The following is a 21697-nucleotide window of genomic DNA, read 5'->3' as shown; positions in this document are numbered from 1 at the left end:
CCTGGCCAGATGGTAGCGGGCTGGGAGGCTGGGCCATGTGCGCGGCACTCGGGCCACTGGAAGGCTTGGGCAGCAGCGGGAGGACGACGACCCTGAAGGCTGGACAGCGTTAAGGGGCTGCCTCCACAGCTAAGCCAGGCTCCGGCTGATGCGGAGAAAGGCGGGGCACGGAACAGAGACAGGGAAGAAGCCGTGGGCCAGGCTGGGCCGGCGAGAACGGTGCCGAGGGTGGGAAACCCTGAGGTTTAGAGACCAGGGGACTGTATCACGATCAGAGTCGGTCAAAGGAAGGGACTCTTTTCTGGATGGAAATGAGGCGTTCCAGCTTTCAACACACCAAGGCTTAAGCACCGGGAAAATCGCTCCGCAATGTCCATCAGGTCTTTAGAAATGCACAGGGAAAGCTCACAGACGAAACAAAGGCCCTGAGGCCCCAGGAGCCGAGAATTACCCCCGAGTGCTGCCTCTCCAGCAAGTGCCAGACCAGGCGAAGGAGGGCCGAGCGCGCAAACCTCGAGGTGCTTCCGGCCCGAGCCAGAAGCACGCTGTTCGGGAGGGGGTGCCCACTCCGCCTGGAGATGGGCTGGCGCGCAGGAGCGCCGCCCTCCGCACCCCACCGAACAGGCAGACAAAGGGGTCAGCAGCCCAGTGTCACATCTCCCGTGTTTCCAGGAAAAAGTCATTGCCAAAGAATGCTTCTTACGAGAACCCGCAACACTCTTCGTGACGTGAAAGCTAGCGTGAAGGCAAGCAGAAGGATTCCAATAAATGCTGCTTCTGGGGCGGGCAGTTACTGATTGCTAAGAACTCCTCCTCATTTAGGGAAAGGCTCGGAGACTCTCCCAACAGCTAGCACGCTTGTCTACCACACTGGACGTCGGTGGCATAAAGAATCCTACTTCTGTCCCCACCTAGCCGGCTGCAGGACGGATGAGACCGCGTGACCGGAAGTCCTCGGGCCACACTCAGTGCACACTGCTGCCCATACTCGCACCCCCTCTGAGCCGGGGAGCAGCTGCCCGGGAGTCTGCACCTGGACCACTCCGGTAGCACCCACTGCACTACCGTTAAGAGGGTGCAGCACGGAACAGCTATCCGACGGAGAGACAACTTAAAAATAAACCCATCAACTCGTTAGTTTAGCGCCTGCAAGTGTTTAGCAGCTTTACAGGAAAAGGAAAAAGTTCCGATACATATAATCACCCTCTTCATGATTACTGTAGGAAAGGAAATTTGCATCCTCAGTACTTCAGGAAGTTAAGGCCACGAAAGGCGGCGGTCAGAGCATCTTCATTTAGGTCTGGGTGGTACACGTAATACCTGACCCTTGGTTACAGAAGCTCACGAGGTGGGGAAACAAGAAAACATGTGTCCAACCCACCACAAAATCGAATTCTGTGACCACTGGTTTACTGCTCCTTTTCTGTACGTTTTTTACCATGCTGGTTAAGTGATAACATTTAACTGAAGAATCTACATCCGGTCTACTCTCGCTGATCAAAAATGAAGTACGGATGAAGAAGGCGGGTGAGACTGGGGAGCCACAAGATTGCAACTCGGAGTCACGGTCCCACTGCTGCAGGCGAGGGACAGTCAGTGGAGGCTGGGGGCTGGACGACACCGGAAGCACGCGTGCAGTGCGTCCGCACCCTCAGGAGCGGTCCCCCGTGAAGGAGCGTTACTCCTGTGAACGCTTCCCACCTCCGTACTTACTGGCGTGTGGTAACAAGTGAAGTGCGGGTGAAGAAGGAAGCAACACGGCGAGACGCTACGCTCCTGCTCCTGCTGTGGTCAACAGCAGCCACAAGGAGTTAGACTTCACGACCATCTGAAACTCTGGCAGAACAATAAAATTTTCTTCAGTTATCTGAACAGAGTTGGTAACAACATGAGATAAAAGTTACTCCCAGTTATGAAAAAATATATATATGAAAATGAAAGCACCCCAAGGAAATATAAAAATCTTTAACAAAAAATAGTTTATTGCACAAAATTCAAGGAATTCCCAAGCACACTTAAATTTATAAAAAATCAACATGCTTTTTAAGTTACAATTCATTGTGCATGGTGACACTTTTCCCCTGAATAGCCCCAACCTGAGGACTCCCTTTTAACGAGGAAATTTTTATTAAACATGAATAACTTAAAACCACCGAGTTTTCTAGATCCTCTGAAGCATTCCTGTCAAGGATCCTATTGTAACCTGAGACCACCATACACTGAGAGGCGCCCTGCGGGGAGTGAGTGAACTTGAGTGAGGCTCTGAGAAGACTCTCACAAGCCCCGCCCTGTGCACATCACGGCCCTTGGGGATGCTCCAGGACAGTTCTCTTTCAGATCCGCTGGTCCCTTTCACTACTGGCAATCTTTACACGCGACATTTAATTTTCGTTAAAAAAATACTCAGAAAAGTAGGAATATATGTCACAGTGCCCTTGCAGGCCCATGGCTTTTGCAGTATCCCTATACCAAGAAAAGTATTTAAACCGAGGAGCAGTTGAATGAGAATTTTCCTAATGCAGCATTCCACAGGCTGTCTTCCTCGAGGCCCACCCTGGCACCTGGACCCCAGGCCAGAGTGTGAGCCAGTTTCACATCTCATCAAAGACACTGCCTGTTACAGCTTCCAAATAGTAGAACAAAGGCATGTAAGTCTAAAAGATCCGTGGCATGTATCTGACGTGTACCGTGGAAAAATCAACAACAACCACTCACAGTAAGTTATTTTAGGAGCATAAGAAAATCAAGTCATAACATCACGAAGTGTCCAAGCTGACATGCTCTCCAGTGAGGACACGAGGATGAACAACATACACAAATACAGCGCAACAGCAAACGTGTTTCTACACGTGCTCCAGAGTGGACTGCTGTTTTCCATGAGGAAGTTCCTAATTCCCACTTCTGCCCACAGTGGAAGAATATTTCCAATGCTGCTCCCTAAAGAATCAAGCTCTGGGAGACAGGAGCGCCAGTAAAGCCCCTCAGAGAAAAAACCCGCAGCAAACGAAGAGCAGGCGATTCAGTCCAACGTCCCCCTTCGGGGTGATTTGTTAAGGAAGCCCGGACACAAGGGCCCCTGGTCGGGAACTACAGGCCAGACGTGACAGCACGAGGGGCACACACAGGACATGGGAGGGGGGCAGCCTGAGCGCTCAGGCCAGAGGCAGGCCGGGCACGCACAGAACTAGAGGATGAAGCTGGCACAGGATGACAGCAGGAGCCCAGACGAGGCACTGCTGCTAAAGGCGCGCGCGCGCGCACGTACACGCGCACGTACACGTGCACACGCACACACGCACAGACGCACGTACACACGCAGAGGTGACTCGACAAAGGAAAAAGGGGTGGGGAACAGAGATTGCTTTCTCTTGATGGATATACTCAGGATTCCTTTATCCTTTCCTAAGGAAGATACACTGATTTTCTGGAAGACCTCAGCAAGGAGAGAGAAAGCGGCTCTAAAAATTAAAACAAAAGATATCGCAGCCAAAATAAATAAGAACATAAATTACCATTTTTCTTTTCCAATGGTACAAAAACAATTTTGTCAAAAACGATTTCCAACTTAAAATGAAGAGCAGAATAAAGTTTTCAAGTATAATTTCCAAGATTAACCCTGTACAAATGATATACATATTTTAGACGTTCCAATACTTGCTGGGGAATTTTTTTAAACACTAAACATCTTTGTGATTAATGTTACTTTAATATTATCAATTAACCTTCTAACAGCATATTGTGAGAGAACACAAGCAGGTTAAAAACACCACGCTGTCTTCTCCACAAGAGAGACCCAGGTGATGCGGTGATACGAGCATGTCTGGCCTGATCAGTAACACCGCACACTTCATCTTCAGACCAGCCGACCTGCACAGGGGGCCACACAGACCCGTTCTCTCTCTTCTCTAACTTGGAACAATAAACGTTATTTTAGATCATCTTAGCAAACTAGGGGCAAGCTTACAGACCTCGAGTCTCACAGTCACTCTAGGCGGGACCTCGCACACTTGGGGTGTCTGATTTCAGGTAAACCTCGGGAGACCCTCTCATGCTGACCTGCCCCTTTCGCTGCTTTCCAGATGAGAGGGTCAAGGGCCTTCTCCCCCTTCTGAAGGGTGTCACCACACAGAGGCCAGCATATCTCTTGACGACCACACAGGCGCTGGTGGACGTTGCCACACAGGGCAAAGTGCTCCCTGGTCTGGAGCCCACGGAAGCCCTGGCCCTGCCCCTCCTCCTTGCTCCCCCCCCCCCACCTCTTGAGGCCTCTCCCCATGCCTCATGCATCAGGTCAGCGTGTGCTGACCGTGGTGTCTATGTGGGCGTCCTGGTGGCCGTCAGGCCTGCCCGGGGGTTGGCCAAGGTGAGCGAGGCCATGCAGGGCCAGGGGTCAAACAGGTGGGCATTGTGCACTCATGGCAAGGAAAGACCCTCAAAATTAAGTGAAACTAAAATAACAAAGAACCTCTGCCTAAGAATATTTGGCTTTAGAAGGTAAATAAAATAATTACATTTCTTAAAACATAATTTTCTGACGTTCCTAAATCCTACACATACGTTACTTCCTAACTGCAGATTTTCAAAAGGCAATCAATAAAAAGACAATTCGGGTCATTCTTAAATAATACGAGCATATACTTTTTAAAGATTAGATGATGATTTCCGGTATTTATATATACGTTCTACGGAGAGATGGCTATTGAAAACAAAACAAAATAAAATAAAAACCAAAGGTGCAAACGAGGTCTCACTCCTGCAGGGAGGAAAGCTCTTTCTGAATCAGACAGGAAAGTGAGAAGCCGGACGCAGCCACGCAACGCCTCCGCCAGCGGCCGTCCAAGAGCAGCGTCTACGGTCAGGCCTAAGATGCCTCCTTCCGCAGATAACCCTTCAGACACATGCAAAATGTCTCGCTGAGCCCTAGATTAGGTTTTTAAGATTTGGTCACTTCGTGGGAAAAGCTGGCTGCGACCTGCAAATGACTGTCATCAATTCTCGACTCTCGCTTTGTTATTTTACTCCTTGTAACGGCCAATGCAAAACTTAACTTCCATCTCTTAGAAAGACAATAGAGCACACAGTCAAATAAATAACACGGAGGAGAGAGCATTCCTGCAGTCAGCTACAAACACTCGGGGTGGGGATGCTCGGCGGTCACCGCTCCAAAGTGCTCTCTCGTGGCCCCGCTCTGCCCGTGTTGCTCCGTGTCTCCTCTGGGGTTGGCGTGATCGCCCAGGCGGGAGGGGCTGGCGGGGTCCCCCTGCGTCCACGAGGACAACGACTGGTGCACAGTGACCGCATGAGCCTCCATCTGGCGCTGCAGGCTGTCCATCTCCTGCCTGGGGAGACAGGGGAGGTGCGCGGTCAGACGACAGCCGGGGGCGCTGTCCCCCCCAGAGACAGCTGGCCACCTCGGACCCGGCCCTGACGGCAGGTCGCTCACGCACACCCTCGGGGGCCCGTCGAGCCTCTCTCCTGGAACAGCACGGAAGAGACTCTGGCCATTTTCCTGTGCACCACACAGAAGCCGACAGGCCGATTGGGGAGAACGTGGGAAACACAGAGCCGAGGGTCTGTCCTGCAGGGCATCCGCTCACAGGGCCAGAGCCACACCTGCCCTTGCCTCAGACACGGGCCTCCCACTGCCTGGTGTGCAGGGTCATTTAGCCCCGGTCAGCTCCCACCTTGGAGATGGAGGGAGAGGCACCTCCCTTGGCGGTGGGACCAGCCCACCGCCAAGAGACACTACGGAGCCGCTCGCCAAGCGAGCGCACCACGGTGCGGTGCTGGCAACAGGGAAGATTCTTCCAACTGAGACCTGCAGCTTATTTGTAAAGACTACGAGACGGAACCCAGAGCAGAGTCATACTTGAGTTGCTGCAGGCAGCTGTTGAGGTTCTTGAGGGGCTCCTTGCTCACGGCAGGCGGGGGCCGCAGCAGCTCCTCCAAAAGCGAGGCTGGCACGGGGCAGTCAGGGATCTTCACCGGCGTCACGGGGCTGGAAGAGCTGGCTTCTCCCTTCGGCTCCTTTCTCTGTTTTTAAAAGCACACGGTTAGGTGCTTCCCCAGTGGCACAGTGATTAAGAATCCGCCTGCCAATGCAGGGGACACGGGTTCGAGCCCTGGTCCGGGAAGATCCCACATGCCACGGAGCAACTAAGCCTGTGCACCGCAACTACTGAGCCTGCGCTCTAGAGCCCACAAGCCACAACTACCGAGCCCATGTACCACAACTACTGAAGCCCATGAGCCACATCTACTGAGCCTGCATGCCACAACTATTGAGCCTGCACTCTAGAGTCTGCGAGCCACAACTACTGAGCCCGCGTGCCACAACTACTGAAGCCAGCACACCTAGAGCCCGTGCTCCGCAACAAGAGAAACCACCGCAATAAGAAGCCCGCGCGCTGCAACGAAGAGTAGCCCCCGCTCACCGGAAACTAGAGGAAGCCCGCGCAGCAACGAAGACCCAACATGGCCAAAATAAATAAATAAAATAAAAAATGAATAGATTTATTAAAAAAGAAAAAAGACACACAGTTAGCTCTCCCACTCGGAGGCTGACGCCCCTGCCCCTTCCCCGAGGGTCTCCGCCATCACACGTGGTCTTCGAGGTGCCTCCCCAGCTCCCCTTGGGCCTCTGGGGAAGCACTTTCCACTCGTTCTAAATCGGCAGAGCTGGCAGCCACGGGGGTTCAAGAAATGTTGGCTGAATAGAAAACCTTCTTCCTAAGGCATGAAGCAACACTACAATCCTGGCTCCTCAGGAGGCCGGAGCTGCCGAGAGCCCCCTAAATGAGAGCTCATGGTGGGAGCTTTCCAGAGAGACCATGGCCTTGCCTCTGAGTTTCCCTAAGAAATTAAGTCAATTTTCCAAGTCATAAGACTCCCCTTCCTAGGACTTCAAACTTTTTCCACAGATAAACAAACCGTGCTAAATAAACCTCTGAATCTAAGCGACTTCTTTGCACCTGCAAAATATTTACACAGACTGGTAGAAAAACAGACGGTGGGTAAACAGATAACCTGAACAGAGCTCACGACGGCTGCTTCGGGCTCCCCGGGCCCCTGAGCCTGTTCTGGCAGCTGTTGTGTCCCAGCTGGTCTCGCCTAGAGGCCCAGGGGCTCTTGTTAACACAAGCAAACCACGCCCTCATTTGCTTTATAAAGCATAGTACAATAAAATGGCATCTAAATTCATAGAAAGAGGCAAACACTCTGTTGGAAAAAGCTCTAAATTAAAAAGATTTGGCCTGTGGTCCAAGGAGAATATCCCATCGTCATCTATCTTCACACAACCGTCACTCAGTGTTGGTTAATGTAACTCTGTGACTGGCTGACCGACTGGAAAGCCTGCCAGCCTCCCGCCAGCACATCCCTGGAGCCCCACCAGCCGCCCGGTGGCCCAGTACCGTCTTGGCTGCTCCCCGTCGCAGGTCCAGCTTGAGCTGCTGGTTTTGCTGGAGCAGTGTCTTCATGTTGCTCTTCAGTTCCGACACTTTAGCTTGAAGCATGAATTTATCTTTCTGGGTCAGGGACAGATCTTCCCGTACCATCTCCAGCTCAGATTTAATATTCTAAAGAAAGTAAAAAAGTCATAGATTTTTAAAACTGAAAGGTCTTGGGCTTCCCTGGTGGTGCAGTGGTTAAGAATCTGCCTGCCAATGCAGGGGACACGTGGTTCGAGCCCTGGTCCGGGAAGATCCCACATGCTGCAGAGCAACTAAGCCCGTGCACCACAACTACTGAGCCTGCGAGCCACAACTACTGAAGCCCGCGAGTCTAGAGCCTGTGTTCTGCAACCCACCACAGTGAGAAGCCCGCGCACCGCAATGAAGAGTAGCCCCGGGCTTCCCTGGTGGCGCAGTGGTTGAGAGTCCGCCTGCCGATGCAGGGGACACGGGTTCGTGCCCTGGTCCGGGAAGATCCCACATGCCGCGGAGCGGCTGCGCCCGTGAGCCATGGCCGCTGAGCCTGTGCGTCCGGAGCCTGTACCCCGCAACGGGAGAGGCCACAACAGTGAGAGGCCCGTGTACCGCAAAAAAGAAAAAAAAAAAAAAAAAAGAGTAGCCCCACCTCACCACAACTAGAGAAAGCCCGCGCACAGCAACAAAGACCCAATGCAGCCAAAAATAAATAAACTCAATAATTTTTTTAAAAAAAGTGGTAAATGTATAACTCACATTAGTTTAAAAAAAAAACCTGAAAGGTCTTAAACACACTGCACAAATCTTAGTTCGTACATCACAATTCCAAGGGGCTGGAACTCTCAGCCTTCATGAGTCGCTCCCCTCCCCCTGCCACTCCTCTCCAAGGGTCTACACTGCGGAGAATCTGGTTACAGTCCTGTCCTCAACGTTCCCATCCACACTTCAGAGCCTCTACCGAAGGGCCGGTAACATTCCCATGTCCACATCTGACAGTGAACCCAACCCTTGTTTAAACTCCAAGATCAGCTACTAGAATAAGCCTAACTGTTCCTAAGACAGAATACAAGTCAGTTCTGGTTATCTCAAGCTGTCCACCTACAAGCAGGAATCCCAGTCAGAGTCACGTTTCCGACCCTTTCCTCGAGCAGTCAAGACTGTGCCTAGATTTCTTCACAGAGAAGCTTATCACAGATTGGCGAATGGAACCGTCTCATTCTTTGGACTTAATGAGATCCCGTTTCCGGGACACACCGCACAGCTCAGCCCAGGGTGGGGCCCTGGGGCTCTGGCCTCTGCTCAGCGTCCCTCAGCTGCCTGGCCTGGGCTTCTCTCTGAAATGGGATAACGTCTGCAGAACGGCTTGGTGGGAGCGTTCACGCCATTGAGAGCTGCTGCCGCGCACCTAGCACGCTGCCTGGCACAGCCCAGGGAGGAGCTGCTGCAGTGCCGCCAGGGGCTCGCACACGCTCCACACACACCCCGTGCACGCCCTGTACACACCGCGTACCTGCATTGACTGCTGTATCCCATCCAACTCCTGTTTACTCTGCCGCTCAGTCACGTCCAGCTGCTGCTTCAAGGACTGGATTTCTCTCTCTTTCTGATCCACCTCCCACTTGAGATTTTCCATCTAGAGAAGGGAAAAAGTCACACAACCAAAAGAATTTTAAAATGGCTTTCCTGCATTATAACATTGCTCTAACTATATCTCTGCGTATCATTTAATATCATACTTAGAAAAAATAAATATCCCTTTCCAAGAAGGCAGAGAATGAAGTGAAAGTGTCAACCAGCAGAGTCTAGCTCTGTAAGTCCTGTTAACTGGAGATGTAAAGCCGCCCCGGCGGGTCACCTCTTGGTTTCCTACAGGCTCTTTGCTCAGCTGCTCCTCCAGCTGCTTCTGCAGGAGCTGGAGCTGGGTCCGGGCCTCTGCCAGCTCTGCCTGGAACTGTGCTATTTCCTGGGAATGTTTCCCCTCCTGAATCCTAGCATAAAAAACAAGGAAGAGTGAAATTACAGCGTTCTTCCAATTACCTTCCCACTCAAAAATGTTGTTAGTTGAACGTTACATGTCCCGGGTGGACACGCATCATGACAAGAACTCCCATGCTGCTCCCCCTGGGCAGGGACTGTCCTAGGGGCTCTGCAATGCACTAGCTCAGCGAATCCTCACAGCCCCCGGGGAGGGGCGCTTTGTGAGCCCAGTTCACGGATTATGGTGGCAGGGACCGATGCACGTGCAGTGCCCAACACATGTGCCTGCACGGGTGCGAGCCAAGGCCACTCCAACGGGAGCCGCGCACCACAACGAAGGGAAGCCCGAGGGGAGCCGGGGAGGCGCCTCGAAGACCACGTGTGACGGTGGGGACCCTCGGGGAAGGGGCGGGGGCGTTAGCCTCTGAGTGGGAGAGCTGTGTGCCTTTTTTTAATAAATTTATTCATTGTTTATTTTTTTTAATTTATTTTTGTCTGCGCTGGGTCTTCTCTGAGAAGAGGGCTCAAGATCTCTTCTCAGAGAAGAACCAGCAGGGCACAGAGTGGGAGCACACGGCATCAAGGCCAAAGCTTCAGACGGAAGCTGCGGCATCCTGAGACAGCAATCGGATCTCTCTCTCCTCTCAGATCTGCCTGCAGAGTACTCAGCGATCTGCCAGGACACCGGGGCCCTGGTGCGCTGAAGGCACTAACTGGAGATGGAGGGGGTGGTGGCGCCCGGCCCCGCCCTCTCGCACTCACTGGAGCCCATCTGCCTCCGCCTGCAGCCTCTGCACCTCCCGCTCCTTGGCCTGCAGCTCCTTCTTCACCTCGCTCAGCTCTAAGGTGGCGGCCTTAAAATGGCGGCGGTTGTGCCCCGCTTCCCCCTGCGCGGCAGCAACCTGGGAAGAAGAACACGGCGTCATCGAGGACAGAGGCGCAGCCTCACAGGACGTGCCCGGGTTCGTGGAGGCCGCCGCCCAACCCCTTGCATCCTAGCTGCTCTTGCAGGCCTTCCTTCCAAAGCCTTCCAAGGTCCCCATCAAGGATGAAAGTACTGGACACACGCTGGGCCCTCAAGCATGCAACGCGGTAGCAGCGCCTGCTGAGCGAACAGAGGTGCCCAGCTTCCTTGGTCTGAGCAGTGGTCAGTCTTCCTCAAGTGTATCTGCATGCTTCGCATTACATGCATCCACAGTTCACGTATCTGGGAGGAACCCGCCTCTCCATCACATACCATCTAGTAACTGTAAGAAAGCTATTGCTCGTCAGCCATTAGGACGCAACTAGCTTTCTGCATAGTTAACGACAGTTTATCTCAAGGTTTCTGAGAGAACAAACAAATTCTCAGAATGTAACGAAATTTTCCATTTTCCTTTCCAACAGTTTAGTTTTCTTGTCTAATTGCACTAGCAAGCACTTCATTTCAAAGAAGTTTAGTAAAAATATTTATAGTATATTACAGATGAATATAGAAAGAACTCATACGTGAATGGAAAAAAAAACTCCAATAGAAGACATTAGCCGTGGTTGTCACTAGGTAGAGATTCAAGATGATCTGTACTTTAATCTCCGTGCACACTAAAAATTTTTACTACGTGTACTATTTTTACAATCAAGACAATCAGACCAAACGCACTCAGAGGAATAAATAAGCATCATTTACAATTACTGCCCTTAAAAAAAGAAATCAAAGTGAAATATACATTACCCCTCCAGCACCTTTAGTTAAAAATCTCCTAGTTACGTCTTTAAGGTGAGAATAAAACTGTTAAGTGATACCTGAGTACAGAGCAAAAGATAGGAAGGTGGGGATAGAAAAGTAGGGAGTGTTGCTGACTCAGTTCGGAACCACAAGACGTGCAGCAACTCCACGCAAGGATAAAATGTCAGCTGCAGGCGAGGCAACCGTGGGTCAAGAACAAGCCAGTAATTGTTCACGTTAGAATATTCTTAACGTATCTTAAAACTAGTCCTACTTTAAAAGAATGTCTTACTGTCTCACCCAGGAAATAAAGAACTATCTCCTTCTATCTCTAGTGTACTTTCGTGGAGAAATTTTTAAAGAATGTGGCAAAGCCCAGGTCACATGCACCTACACACGCCTGAATGCGCCAATGACAAACATGTTCTGAGCATCTGCTCTGTGCAGGCACTGGGGACATGAGGGTAAGCAAGCCGCAGACCTCGTCCCAGGAAGCTGACAGTCTAACAAGGAAAGAGCTTTACAGAAACCACAGACGAGGCATCATGACAGTAAAAAGTTTCAAGTGCACGGCCTGAGGCCCACTCTAGCTCGCAGGGTGGCCAGGGCAGGGCCCTCTGCGGGATGAGCCACCTGATGCACTGGTGAACACATGAGCCAGGAAGACTGCTCCAAATGCAGAACATGGCCACGGGTCTCCAGAACCACCTATCTGGGTTGCATTTTTAACACAAATAAACATATCCTACTCTGCAGTTTGCTTTTTAACTTCACACTACGTGCAGGGCATCTTTCCCCAGCAAAATACGTAGCTACGGAGCTCTGTGCACATATCTTAGAGCTGCACGACGGCACACACTCTTTCACTGATGAGCACAGGGAGGGGGCCCTCTCCAGCCTCGCTGTCGTCAACCCCATGACGATACCCTGTCCTTGGACACGTCAGTAAAGGTATTCACACGCTAAGTTCCTGGAAGGGAACTCATGTCAAGGGTACTAATACTCAGTTTTCAGACATTTAAAAGTTACATTCCAGAGGCTCTATGAGGCTGCAATCTGGAGCCGGTTGGAAGACACACACCTGCTCCTTGAGGCTGTGCACCGTCACCCTTTCCTTCTGTAGCGCGGCCTGCAAGGCCTGGACGAGCTGCTTCATCTGGCGGTCCTCCTCCTCTTTGCGCTGCAAAACTGCCTGCACCTACAGCACGTTCCAAGAGTGGTAAGGAAGGAAGGACGTCAGATTTCCAAAGCCTGAAGAGCCCTGGGAACAAGCAGGGGCCACTCTGATCAGTGCCAATGGAGATGGAGGGGGTGGTGGCGCCCGGGGAGTCTAGTGTCACGGGGGCTCAAGACATCATGACATGTTGCCAACAAGGGTACAAGCCAGGAAAGGAGTGAGAGTCCCATCTCTGGAGAACGCCGTGTGCAAAACCGAAATCTCAGGTCACAGGAGTATCATCAATCATATGATCATATTCAAGCATCTCGTTAGGAACCCAAAAGATGCATATAAACCCAGGGTTATCAACGCAATCGCCTCCGTAGCAAGGCTGCCAGGGGCAGGAGTGGTAGGAACTAAGGAAGCGCTCTAAAATCTGGTGAATTCAAGGCATGGGCTGGGATGGGCTGTTGAACACCATTTGAAGACTTCCCTGGAACGCCCAGAGGGGCTGCAGAGAGGAGGAGCTAACAACGGGGTCTGCAGGGAGAGCCCCGCTGGGATTTGAACCCCGGTGCTGAATCACAGGAGGCCCTCGGGTCAGAGTCCCTTACGCACAGCATGACTGCCTTGAGCTGGGAAAGGTCCCCTCTACCCTCCGGGAGTCACCCACCCACAAGGAACCTCATGGGCTGAGCCTAGTCCCTCCACAGCTCAGCTGCGGGGAGACACAGGCTCCCCGGATCCACCCCCGCCTCAGGGCTGGCAGAGGGGCTGCGACTCCAGCAGATTCTCTGGCCTTTACCCTGCAGTAGGCTGTGATGACCAAGTGCAGACCACACAGCCGAAGCCCTCGGAGGGCTGCCCCGCCTGCAGCAAGTTTCCTGCTGCAAAGGAGTTTCCATACCTGCAGGTTCAGCTGGACCAGGTCTGCTTCCCTCTTGGCTAAAGCTGTCTCTAAGATGCCGTTGTGTTCCCTCAGGGCCGCGCTGGACTGTCCAAGGCCCATAAGCTTCCCTCTCTCATGCTCTAAGTCCAGAGCCAACTTCTTATTCGACTCCTCAAGGCACTTTATCTTCCTCCTGAAGCCTCTGGACTCTTGCAGCTGAAACAAACCAAAGTCACCGTGACATCAGGGAGTTGCCCATTCTGGCTCATGGAGCGCTCGCACATCTGCAGGATGTGTTCACAGTTCCTGTTCACAGGAACTGAACAGCTAACACCACCAGCAAGAACGCACAGGCGAGCACTGCCCCGGACACGAGGGCCCTCGTCTCACAGCTGGGAAGGTTGCCGCGGCCACGCCCCTTCTCTCGTGGACCCACAGCTGACAGCCCAGCCCTCCCCCGGGGACCGTGGGTTTGCAGAGAAGCACACCCAGGGTCGGAGCCCAGGCGGGCCCGGACTGAGAGTGAGAGACAACTGTCAACGGTGCACGCAGCCCCGCAGCTCCCGACAGCCACCTTGGGACCCTGTGCAGAGCCCTAGGTGACACCACCACGCTGCTCGTGTGGCACCACCCAAAGCCATGACCGTCTGGGACTGAGAGTTACGTGGAGTTCCTCTAAAGGGTCGAGCCCCTTTGAGCCGGGTGTCTCGTCTGCCACACCAGAGAGGCAGCGGGCACAGCGGGCCCCGCTGCAGCGCGTGCATGCGCGGCTCCAGCAGGGCGGGTGCTCAGAGACCCGGACAAGCGGCCGACGGCCCCGGAAACGCAGGGCGGAGGCCGAGCGCCCCGGCCAGCAGTACCGCCCTGCACATGGGGCCGCGCGGCGCCCGCCTACCTCGTCCTCCAGCTCCAGCACCCTCTCCCGCTGCTCCTCCAGCTGCTGGCTGGTCAGCGCGATGACCTCCTGCAGCTCCCCCTCCAGCATCCTCTTGCTGTGGCCCACAGCCTGCAGCTCCGCCTCCAGGGCCTGGACCCGCTCCTGAGGGCCGGGACGGAAGGTGGGTTTGGTCACGGGTCCCAGCACGTAGCCCGGCTCGGACTGACCGCGCAAGGCTGCAACCAAGGTGATCGGCTCTCTGCAGTCTTCCCTCTCCCTCACAGGACGCAGTCAGCTACCGGGTAGCCACAGAGTAATGACTCACAAACTCACTTTTTCACTTAATGCTTTGAAAACACAGAAAGATAAGAACTACCAATTACCGTCTGTGGCAACTAAGCTGCACCAGGCACGATGTAACCAATGCCACACGCGTGTGCACACACACGCGCTCACACACACACACACACACACACACAAATGCACACGCACGCACACTCTTCCTGCTGCTGCTGTGGGGCAGGCGCTGATCTAAGCACCTCACAGGTGTCTCTCCACAGAGCCGTCCTAATGAGGGAGGCTCTACCATTTACCTCATTTCGGCCTCATTTTTTTTTTTTAATAAATTTATTTATTTTTGGCCGAGTTGGGTCTTCGTTGCTGCGCACGGGCTTTCTCTAGTTGCGGCGAGCGGGCTTCTCATTGCGTTGGCTTTCCTTGTTGAGGAGCACGGGCTCTAGGCACGCGGGCTTCAGTAGTTGTGGCATGTGGGCTCAGCAGTTGTGGCTCATGGACTCTAGAGCGCAGGCTCAGTAGTTGTGGCGCATGGGGTTAGTTGCTCTGCGGCATGTGGGATCTTCCCGGACCAGGGCTCGAACCCGTGTCCCCTGCACTGGCAGGTGGATTCTCAACCACTGCGCCACCAAGGAAGCCCCATCGGCCTCTTTTTTTTTTTTTTTTTTTTTTGCTTTTTAGTTTATACTGGAGTAGAGTTGATCAACAATGTTGTGTTAGTTTCGGGTGTACAGCAAAGTGATTCAGTTACATATACCTGTATCTATCCTTTTTCAAATTCTTTTCGCATTTAGGTTGTTACAGAATATTGAGCAGAGTTCCCTGTGCTGCACAGGAGGTCCTTGTTGGTTCTCCTCGGCCTCCGTTTTACTGAGGATCAGCAAGGTGAGTGAGCTGCCTGAGACCCCACCACACCAGGGCCGAAGCACAGGCTGAACCAGGATTTTGGCTCCCAGGCTGTGCTTCTGCCCAGCTGGCACCGGCTGTGCAGCAAGGGGGTGACAGACTGCACGGCAGTGACACCCGCTGCTGGTACCATGTAAGTCAAAGAATTAAACAGTGAGAGATTTTAAAGTAAAAAGGAAATTGCAATTGAGTAAGTTCTCCCGCTCCCAATGTAAAAAGTAAGCATGTGACAGGGAATACTGAATTTATGTATTTTACAAGAGACCACGCTATGCTACAGTGTCCTCCAACTTACGAATTCTTAAACTGAGAGGAGAGAGGAACAAAGATGAGAAAAAAATACGATTACTAAGCATAAGGGAAATGACTCAAATCGGTGGGTGATAAACAAAACACAGAATTTTATACCCACTAGCCAAAGTAAAAGGAGGTGGTCAGATCCAGACTGCAGGGATCTGGGGACCAGGACACTCGTGACTGACAGAGTGACAGTGTGACGCCCAGAGGAGACCTGAGAGCCTCCACCACGTGCATACACCCCCTCCACCCACACACACACACACACACACACACACACACACACACACACACACACACACAAGCGTGCCCACCCTGCTGCCGGTCCCCCACCCTAAACAATAACCCAAAGCAAAAGGCTCTCTCTCGCCTCAGGACGCCATGGGGGGAAGAGCAGTTCCCGCGGCTCTCAGCCCTCACCGCGTGCAGGTCCCTCTTCCTCCTGGACCCGAGCGTTTCACAGGCACTTCCCTCCACTACGTCGCACGTGCTGTCCACCTCAAGGGCCGTCTGTCGCAGAGCCATCAGCAACCCGCCCCGCCTTGGTGCTGGCCTCCGAGACGCCTCCCACCGCCTCCTGCACTTGGCTCCCATCACCTCAGCTACCGTCGCAGCCTCTCCTGGCCTTAGGTCGTCCCGACAGGATGGTGGCCAGGTCTCGGCTCGCTCTCTGTCACATGGAAGCTCCACTCCAAACCCCCCGACCCTGGCTCCCAGCCCCTCCAGCCAGACCCCTACTTGGCCCCGTGCCCCCAGACCCAGCACACAGGAGCAGCGCTCTGCTGAGATGCCCGCCGTCGCGCAAGACCATTTCAGACGCCACCTGTCCAGAAGGCTGTCCTGGACCCCTCGACCCTCACCCCAAGCCCTCTCACACCCCACGCGTGGCGCTCACAGAACCTCCTCCTCAGACATGAGGAGGGCCGGGGCCAGCAGGGCGAGCGCCCCGCACGCGTTCGCAGGGGTCAAACGCAGCGTCAGAGCCCCCGGTCACATTGCTACCGCGAGGTATTCTGAAGAAACGCTGCCCACACACCTCCTTTCTAGACCCTCCTAGAAGGGTTTCGGAGGGGAGGTGCCTGTACACGTCATGCCCCTGCAGCCCCCTGCACCGATTCTCCGCAACCAGCGGAGTAAGCAGGTTACCCACGTGCAGGGTGTGGTCACTGCCGCCACCGGCCACCCGGGCTCTCAGCTGGCTCAGCTCGGCCTCGGCCGCCTCCTTGGCCGCGAGGGCCTCCTGCAGGCGGCGGCTGAGGATGCCCACGGCGTTCTCGTAGGCCTTGTGCTTGGTCTTCATCTCCTTCTGTGCGCTGCTCAGGTCTGAGCCCAGCTGCTTCATCTTCTGCTTCTGTTCGGTGATGGCCCTGGGGCGTGGCAGAGACAGAAGGAAGTCTCAGCTCACCTCCGACCCACTTGCCACACCAAGCAAAGGCCAAGTGCGTTTCCATCCAAGCTCCACCCTCATCTGCCCCCAGCGCCACCCTCTCCAGCACTGCGCTGCCCAGAACCCAGCTCCCCAGGATGCGGTCGGTGGGTATCCCCTACAGAGCCCATCACCGTGCTTTCGTCTGTCCTGCTCCCCTCTCGGAGCTGCTTAAACCACCTTGTGGAGACAGAGAAGACTCCTCTCCTACCAAATGGAAGCTTCCAGCGCTCTTCCTGACCAGCAGCGAGGAACCCAACACTCAGGCTCTCAGTGCATCAGCGGCTGACAGAGCAGAGTGGTGTGGGACACGCAATGGGAGTGAAAGGCCTGGCGCGGGCCGGGTGAGGACGGGCACAGGTGTCCACCCTGGGCAGTGCACTGGGGGTGCGAAGGGCGCTGCCACAGGCGCTTGACACGAAAAGTCAAATGAAAACAAAAACAAATGGGGAGTGTTTGTGAAAGGATGTGTTAGCACAGCCACGTGTAACCGTCAGATCACGACGGAATCACTTTTCCAGCTTTAAACGTGGACTCTGACTTCCTAGGCCACCTGTTGTAGACCGGCAAGGGCCGGACAGACAGTGCTGGGGGGCCCGCACGGCTCACAGCCACCGCCCGGCGTCCCGCCAGCACGCACCCCGCGCCCGCGTACCTTGCGGCTTCTTGCTGCAGCTCTTCTATTTGTTTCTTGAGCACCTCGTTGGCCTCCGTAAGAGCAGCCATCTGCTCTTTATCGAACTGCAAAGACTTCAAATAAAGGGAGGACGAGACAAAATGAGGAGTGCCAAGCCTTCCACCTGAAGCCCAAATGTGGGACTGGCTTCCTCTCAAGGCCGCCTTGCAGGGCACGGGCTTTGAGGAAGACCCTGGCCAAGGACCCCGCGATAAGCGGTCATTGCACGGAGGCCGAGGGTCCTGCACCACCCGTGTCAAGGCCGCTGGTGGGACAGGCGGGAAGAGCTGCCAACGAGAACGCCTCAGGCGACGGCTCCCGCCCGGTCCCCTCCCCAGCTTCTCCCAGCACCTCGGGGTAGCCTCACGCCCCCCTCCTGGACTTGCCCGCTGCCCCGTCTCCCCCTGTGCAATGAGCACCGTCCCCCCAGGACCGGCTCGGCCCTCGCAGCCGCGAGCCCTGCGTCCCACAGCTGCAGGGGTCCCACCAGCCCCTGGCTCCCCACAGCCTCCGGGCCCTCTTGTCCTGCCTGCACTCTCATGGCTCTCAGCTGCGGCCTCCAGCCTACCTGCCTCCCTGGACCCTGCCCGGCCCTCCGTGGGACTTCTGACACGTCACACGTTAAGATGCAGCCCTCAGTCTGACACCCTGCCATAGCTCTCCCCAGGTCTGCCGCCTGCCTCAGAAACACTCCTCAGCTGCAGGCATCCGGCCTGAGGGCTCCCTCTCCCTGGCCCCGTGCCAGACACCCTCAGCGGCACAGCCACCACTGTCTCTCACAGACTCCGCCGGCCATGGGGGCCCTGGTGCGTGCACAGCAAGTCTGGCCCCACCGCCCTTAAAGCCCGGAGCCCAAAGCAGCTGCTGCAGGCGGCCCAGCCCACGTCCCCGTGCCCCCTGCTGCCTCTCTCCAGCGCCCACTCAAACGCCCGCTCGGACCATCTCAGGAACCCCCCCCCCACAGCTCTCCTCCGCCTGGATCTGAGCTCCACAGGCCCCGCCCCACCCACCGTACAGCCCCAGGCCCGTTCGGCTGAACCTTCACAAGTCAAAGGCGTCCCCAGACCTGTAAGTGCGTCTCCATCTCGTCGCGCTCCCTCTGCGTGGACTGGAGATGCCCTTCAAGATCCACCACCTGCTGACGGGCCTGCGACGCCTCCCTCTGCAGGTGCAAGCGCTGCACCTCCGCGGCCCTCTTCTCCCCCTGAAGTCTGACGGCCTCCTGCCGCTGCTCCTTCACCTCCGAGTCCAGCCTCCTCTTTGCGGCCTTCAGCTCGCCGATGAGCTGGTCTTTGGAGGTGGCGTCCCGGCGGTAGGCCTCCACCATCACCTGCCCAACAGGCCGGAAGCTGCAGCCCGCGGGGCGGGTCTTCCAAGGGGTCAAGCCGTTTAAACAAAAATGCTCACCACTTATCTATATAACTTTCTGGGGCTGAAGATATGTATTTCACCAAATCCGTGATACCACTCACTGAGACACACACCTAAACAGGACTGGGTAATGGACAGGGGAGCCATGCCAGCCGCTGGGGGCCTGACTGCTTCACTTCCTCGGGGGAATGCGGCCACTCCTTCCCACTCCACTTGCCCTGCCTGGCTTCTGACAGGCACTCCGCTCGCATCTCAAGTGATAAAACCCACCACCGCTTACAACGCCCTCGGCTGCCCCTTCCTCAGACCCTTGGTGGTGCTCTGCACTCATTCCTCAGACAGCAGAACCAGCTTCACTAATGTGAAGAGCCTTATTTCAGTGCTGGGTCGTGGGGCGACATTTTTCAAAGCAACGTTACGCGGGAGTCCCGGCCGCTGTGGAAGCAGCACGCACTCACTCTGATGTCCCAGCAGGGCATGTCCGCATGAGCCGGATGCCAACCCCACCCTGAAAATGCACCTGACTTCAGAAGCATAAAAACGGGAGGGGTGAGGAGTGTGTCTCAGAATCAGTGAGGTCTCTTAAAAAAGCTGGAGTCTAGCTGTTACCTTCCTCTTGAATTGTTTCCTTCCAGTGAAGAGATTAAACGTACAGGATTTTCTTCATGCACTTGTTTCACAGAAAGCAAGCTAACCCCACGTTCTCACCTTCTGTTGAAGAAACTGCTCCTTTGTCTTCTGTGCCTGCTTTTTCAGGGAGGCAGCTTCTTGTTGCAGGTGCTCCACCTGTGAGGGACACGTGTGCAGACATTACACGGATGGCTCCGGGAGGGCCCTGTGCCTCAGGGGGACACGGGTGCACAGACCTGCCTCTGTGCCTCCTGTCCTAGAAGGGTACAGACGGGTCAGCACCTGAAGAGAAATCGCACCTACTTCCTGGAGGGAAAACGTGCCGACTTCCTCTTGTCCTCGACGCTCATGGAGCTGGATTCGAAGACAAAACCACTCCCGACACTAACTCTACTTCCTCCACACCCTGCAGCTTTCTCGTTCCGTCTGTATTTGTTTACTGTTCACCCACATCATAGCATGGCAGCTCCCGGGTGTGGCGTGCTAGGTCACGTGCGCACACACCCGGACCCTCGGCCGTCTCCCACCCTCACCCACCGGCATGCCGACACGTCCAGGGCGTTGCACTGGGTCAGGCAGTCAGGAAGGAAAGAACCAAAGCCCCACGCTGCTTCTCCCAGGTCTGAGCTCCTCCTCACAGGTGCACTGGAGCTGGTGTTTCTTGGCAGATTACTTTCAAAGCCCCAAACAACTCGGTTCCCAGTTCCCAGCCAGGTATCTACACACCCAGCCACTAACCTAGGACCGGAAGTACCCCATCAGCTGCTGTGGGCCCCCCCCCGGAAGCGTTCTTCCATGTTTCAAAAAAAGAACAAAACAAAGGACCAAACAATCAGCGTTACTTCTTGTATATGTGATTTTCACGCGTAAAAAAGTGACAGCAAACTGCATTACCTGGCTGGACTTGATGGCTAATTCCTGTGTCAACTGCTCTAAAGTTGCTGGCGTGTCCTGGGCACCCTCTTCCGGGCATTTTGCCTCTCTATCAAACTCCTCCCTGCTGCTCTGGGCTGCCTGCACAGCCACCTCCAGGACGATCTTCTCGTTCTGCAGGAAACGGATGGCGTCGTCCCTTGCGGCGGCCTCCCCCCGCAGCTCATCCAGCCTGGCCTGCAGCTCGTCGTGGTGTAGCTGCAGGTCCCCGAGGGCCTGCTCCCTGCTCTGCAAAGTCTCCTGCGTCGAGGTGAACTGCTTCAACAGGTCCAGGTGCTCCTGCTGCAAAGCCTCAAGCTGCTGGTCTCGCTGATGCAAAGTCAGCTTCACCTAGGAAAAAAGGAACTGTAGTCAATGTAACCGCGCTTGAACGAAAACACCGCGTGTCCCAAGAGTTTGTACTTCTTCCGTGCTTGGGTTTTAAACAGTCTGGACGATGCTCTGGAGGCAGCCTTCTGCGTAAAGCTGCGGCACAGAAGACCACGAGCTGAAGTGAACCCCCGCCGGGTCTGACGACGTGACGGACAGACCAGCGCCAACGAGCCCCGTGAGGCTGGCCGCGGCCCCAGGGCGGCGACAAGAGCGCCCGAGGGGCTTGCCTGCTCCAGCTGCTGCTCCAGGGCCGCCGCCGAGGCCGCCGTCGTCTGCAGCTGCTGTTTCTCCTCTTCGAACTCCTCCAGCCTCCTCTGCAGGTCCTCCTCCACCATCGTCTTCGCCTCCTGAATCTGCACAAAGGCAGCTTCCTGGTCCAACATGTCAGCCTGGGCCCAGAAGACAGAGCATTTTTTAAAAAGCAGGATAACCTGTAGCTACAGCCTCGGCGGGCAAGCCCACCACCCTGGAGAGAGGCCATCGTCCCCGTCACCATCCTGTCCATGACCCACAGAGAGAGGGCCCGAGGGGACGGGGGCAGAAAGCTGGTGCCCTCCCACTGCCAAGACAGGCCACCAGCCGATTCCTCCACCCGTGGCTCCCCTGCTGACCCTCGGGCCTGGCTGAAGAGAGAAGCAAGCAGACAGCCCAGTTTTAAGAACTGGGATAAAGTGGTGAATGAAACTCCACAGCCGCCACCGCCGCCACCTGCGTGAAGACAGGCTGTTCGGGGTGATGCACGGCACATTCTCTTTCAC

The 21697-nt window shown here is 54.9% G+C and overlaps 1 protein-coding gene across 4 annotated transcripts in view; it reads right to left on the bottom strand.

Annotated features, from left to right (window-relative positions):
- Positions 1-1960: 1960 nt before the first annotated feature.
- Positions 1961-21697, bottom strand: part of GOLGA3 (golgin A3) — a 44986-nt gene continuing 25249 nt past the window's right edge. For 2 of the 4 annotated variants that reach the window (XM_033836652.2, XM_033836654.2), the window contains exons 10-24: positions 21167-21328; positions 20529-20897; positions 19713-19790; positions 18700-19002; positions 17613-17707; positions 16682-16898; positions 14053-14196; positions 13176-13373; positions 12191-12307; positions 10167-10306; positions 9283-9415; positions 8938-9060; positions 7413-7577; positions 5870-6033; positions 1961-5339 (exon numbers count right to left, since the gene is read on the bottom strand). In XM_033836652.2, the coding sequence (XP_033692543.1) occupies positions 5123-5339; positions 5870-6033; positions 7413-7577; positions 8938-9060; positions 9283-9415; positions 10167-10306; positions 12191-12307; positions 13176-13373; positions 14053-14196; positions 16682-16898; positions 17613-17707; positions 18700-19002; positions 19713-19790; positions 20529-20897; positions 21167-21328 (2625 nt within the window). In that variant the 3' untranslated portion in view covers positions 1961-5122. The remainder of the gene's footprint in view (positions 5340-5869; positions 6034-7412; positions 7578-8937; positions 9061-9282; positions 9416-10166; positions 10307-12190; positions 12308-13175; positions 13374-14052; positions 14197-16681; positions 16899-17612; positions 17708-18699; positions 19003-19712; positions 19791-20528; positions 20898-21166; positions 21329-21697) is intronic. The other 2 variants (XM_033836653.2, XM_073790848.1) reach the window with 1 other exon arrangement.

Source organism: Tursiops truncatus, chromosome 13 (genome assembly GCF_011762595.2).
Source record: "Tursiops truncatus isolate mTurTru1 chromosome 13, mTurTru1.mat.Y, whole genome shotgun sequence".
In the NCBI taxonomy this organism is placed as follows: Eukaryota; Metazoa; Chordata; class Mammalia; order Artiodactyla; family Delphinidae; genus Tursiops; species Tursiops truncatus.
This window is presented reverse-complemented; position numbering and strand designations above follow the sequence as displayed.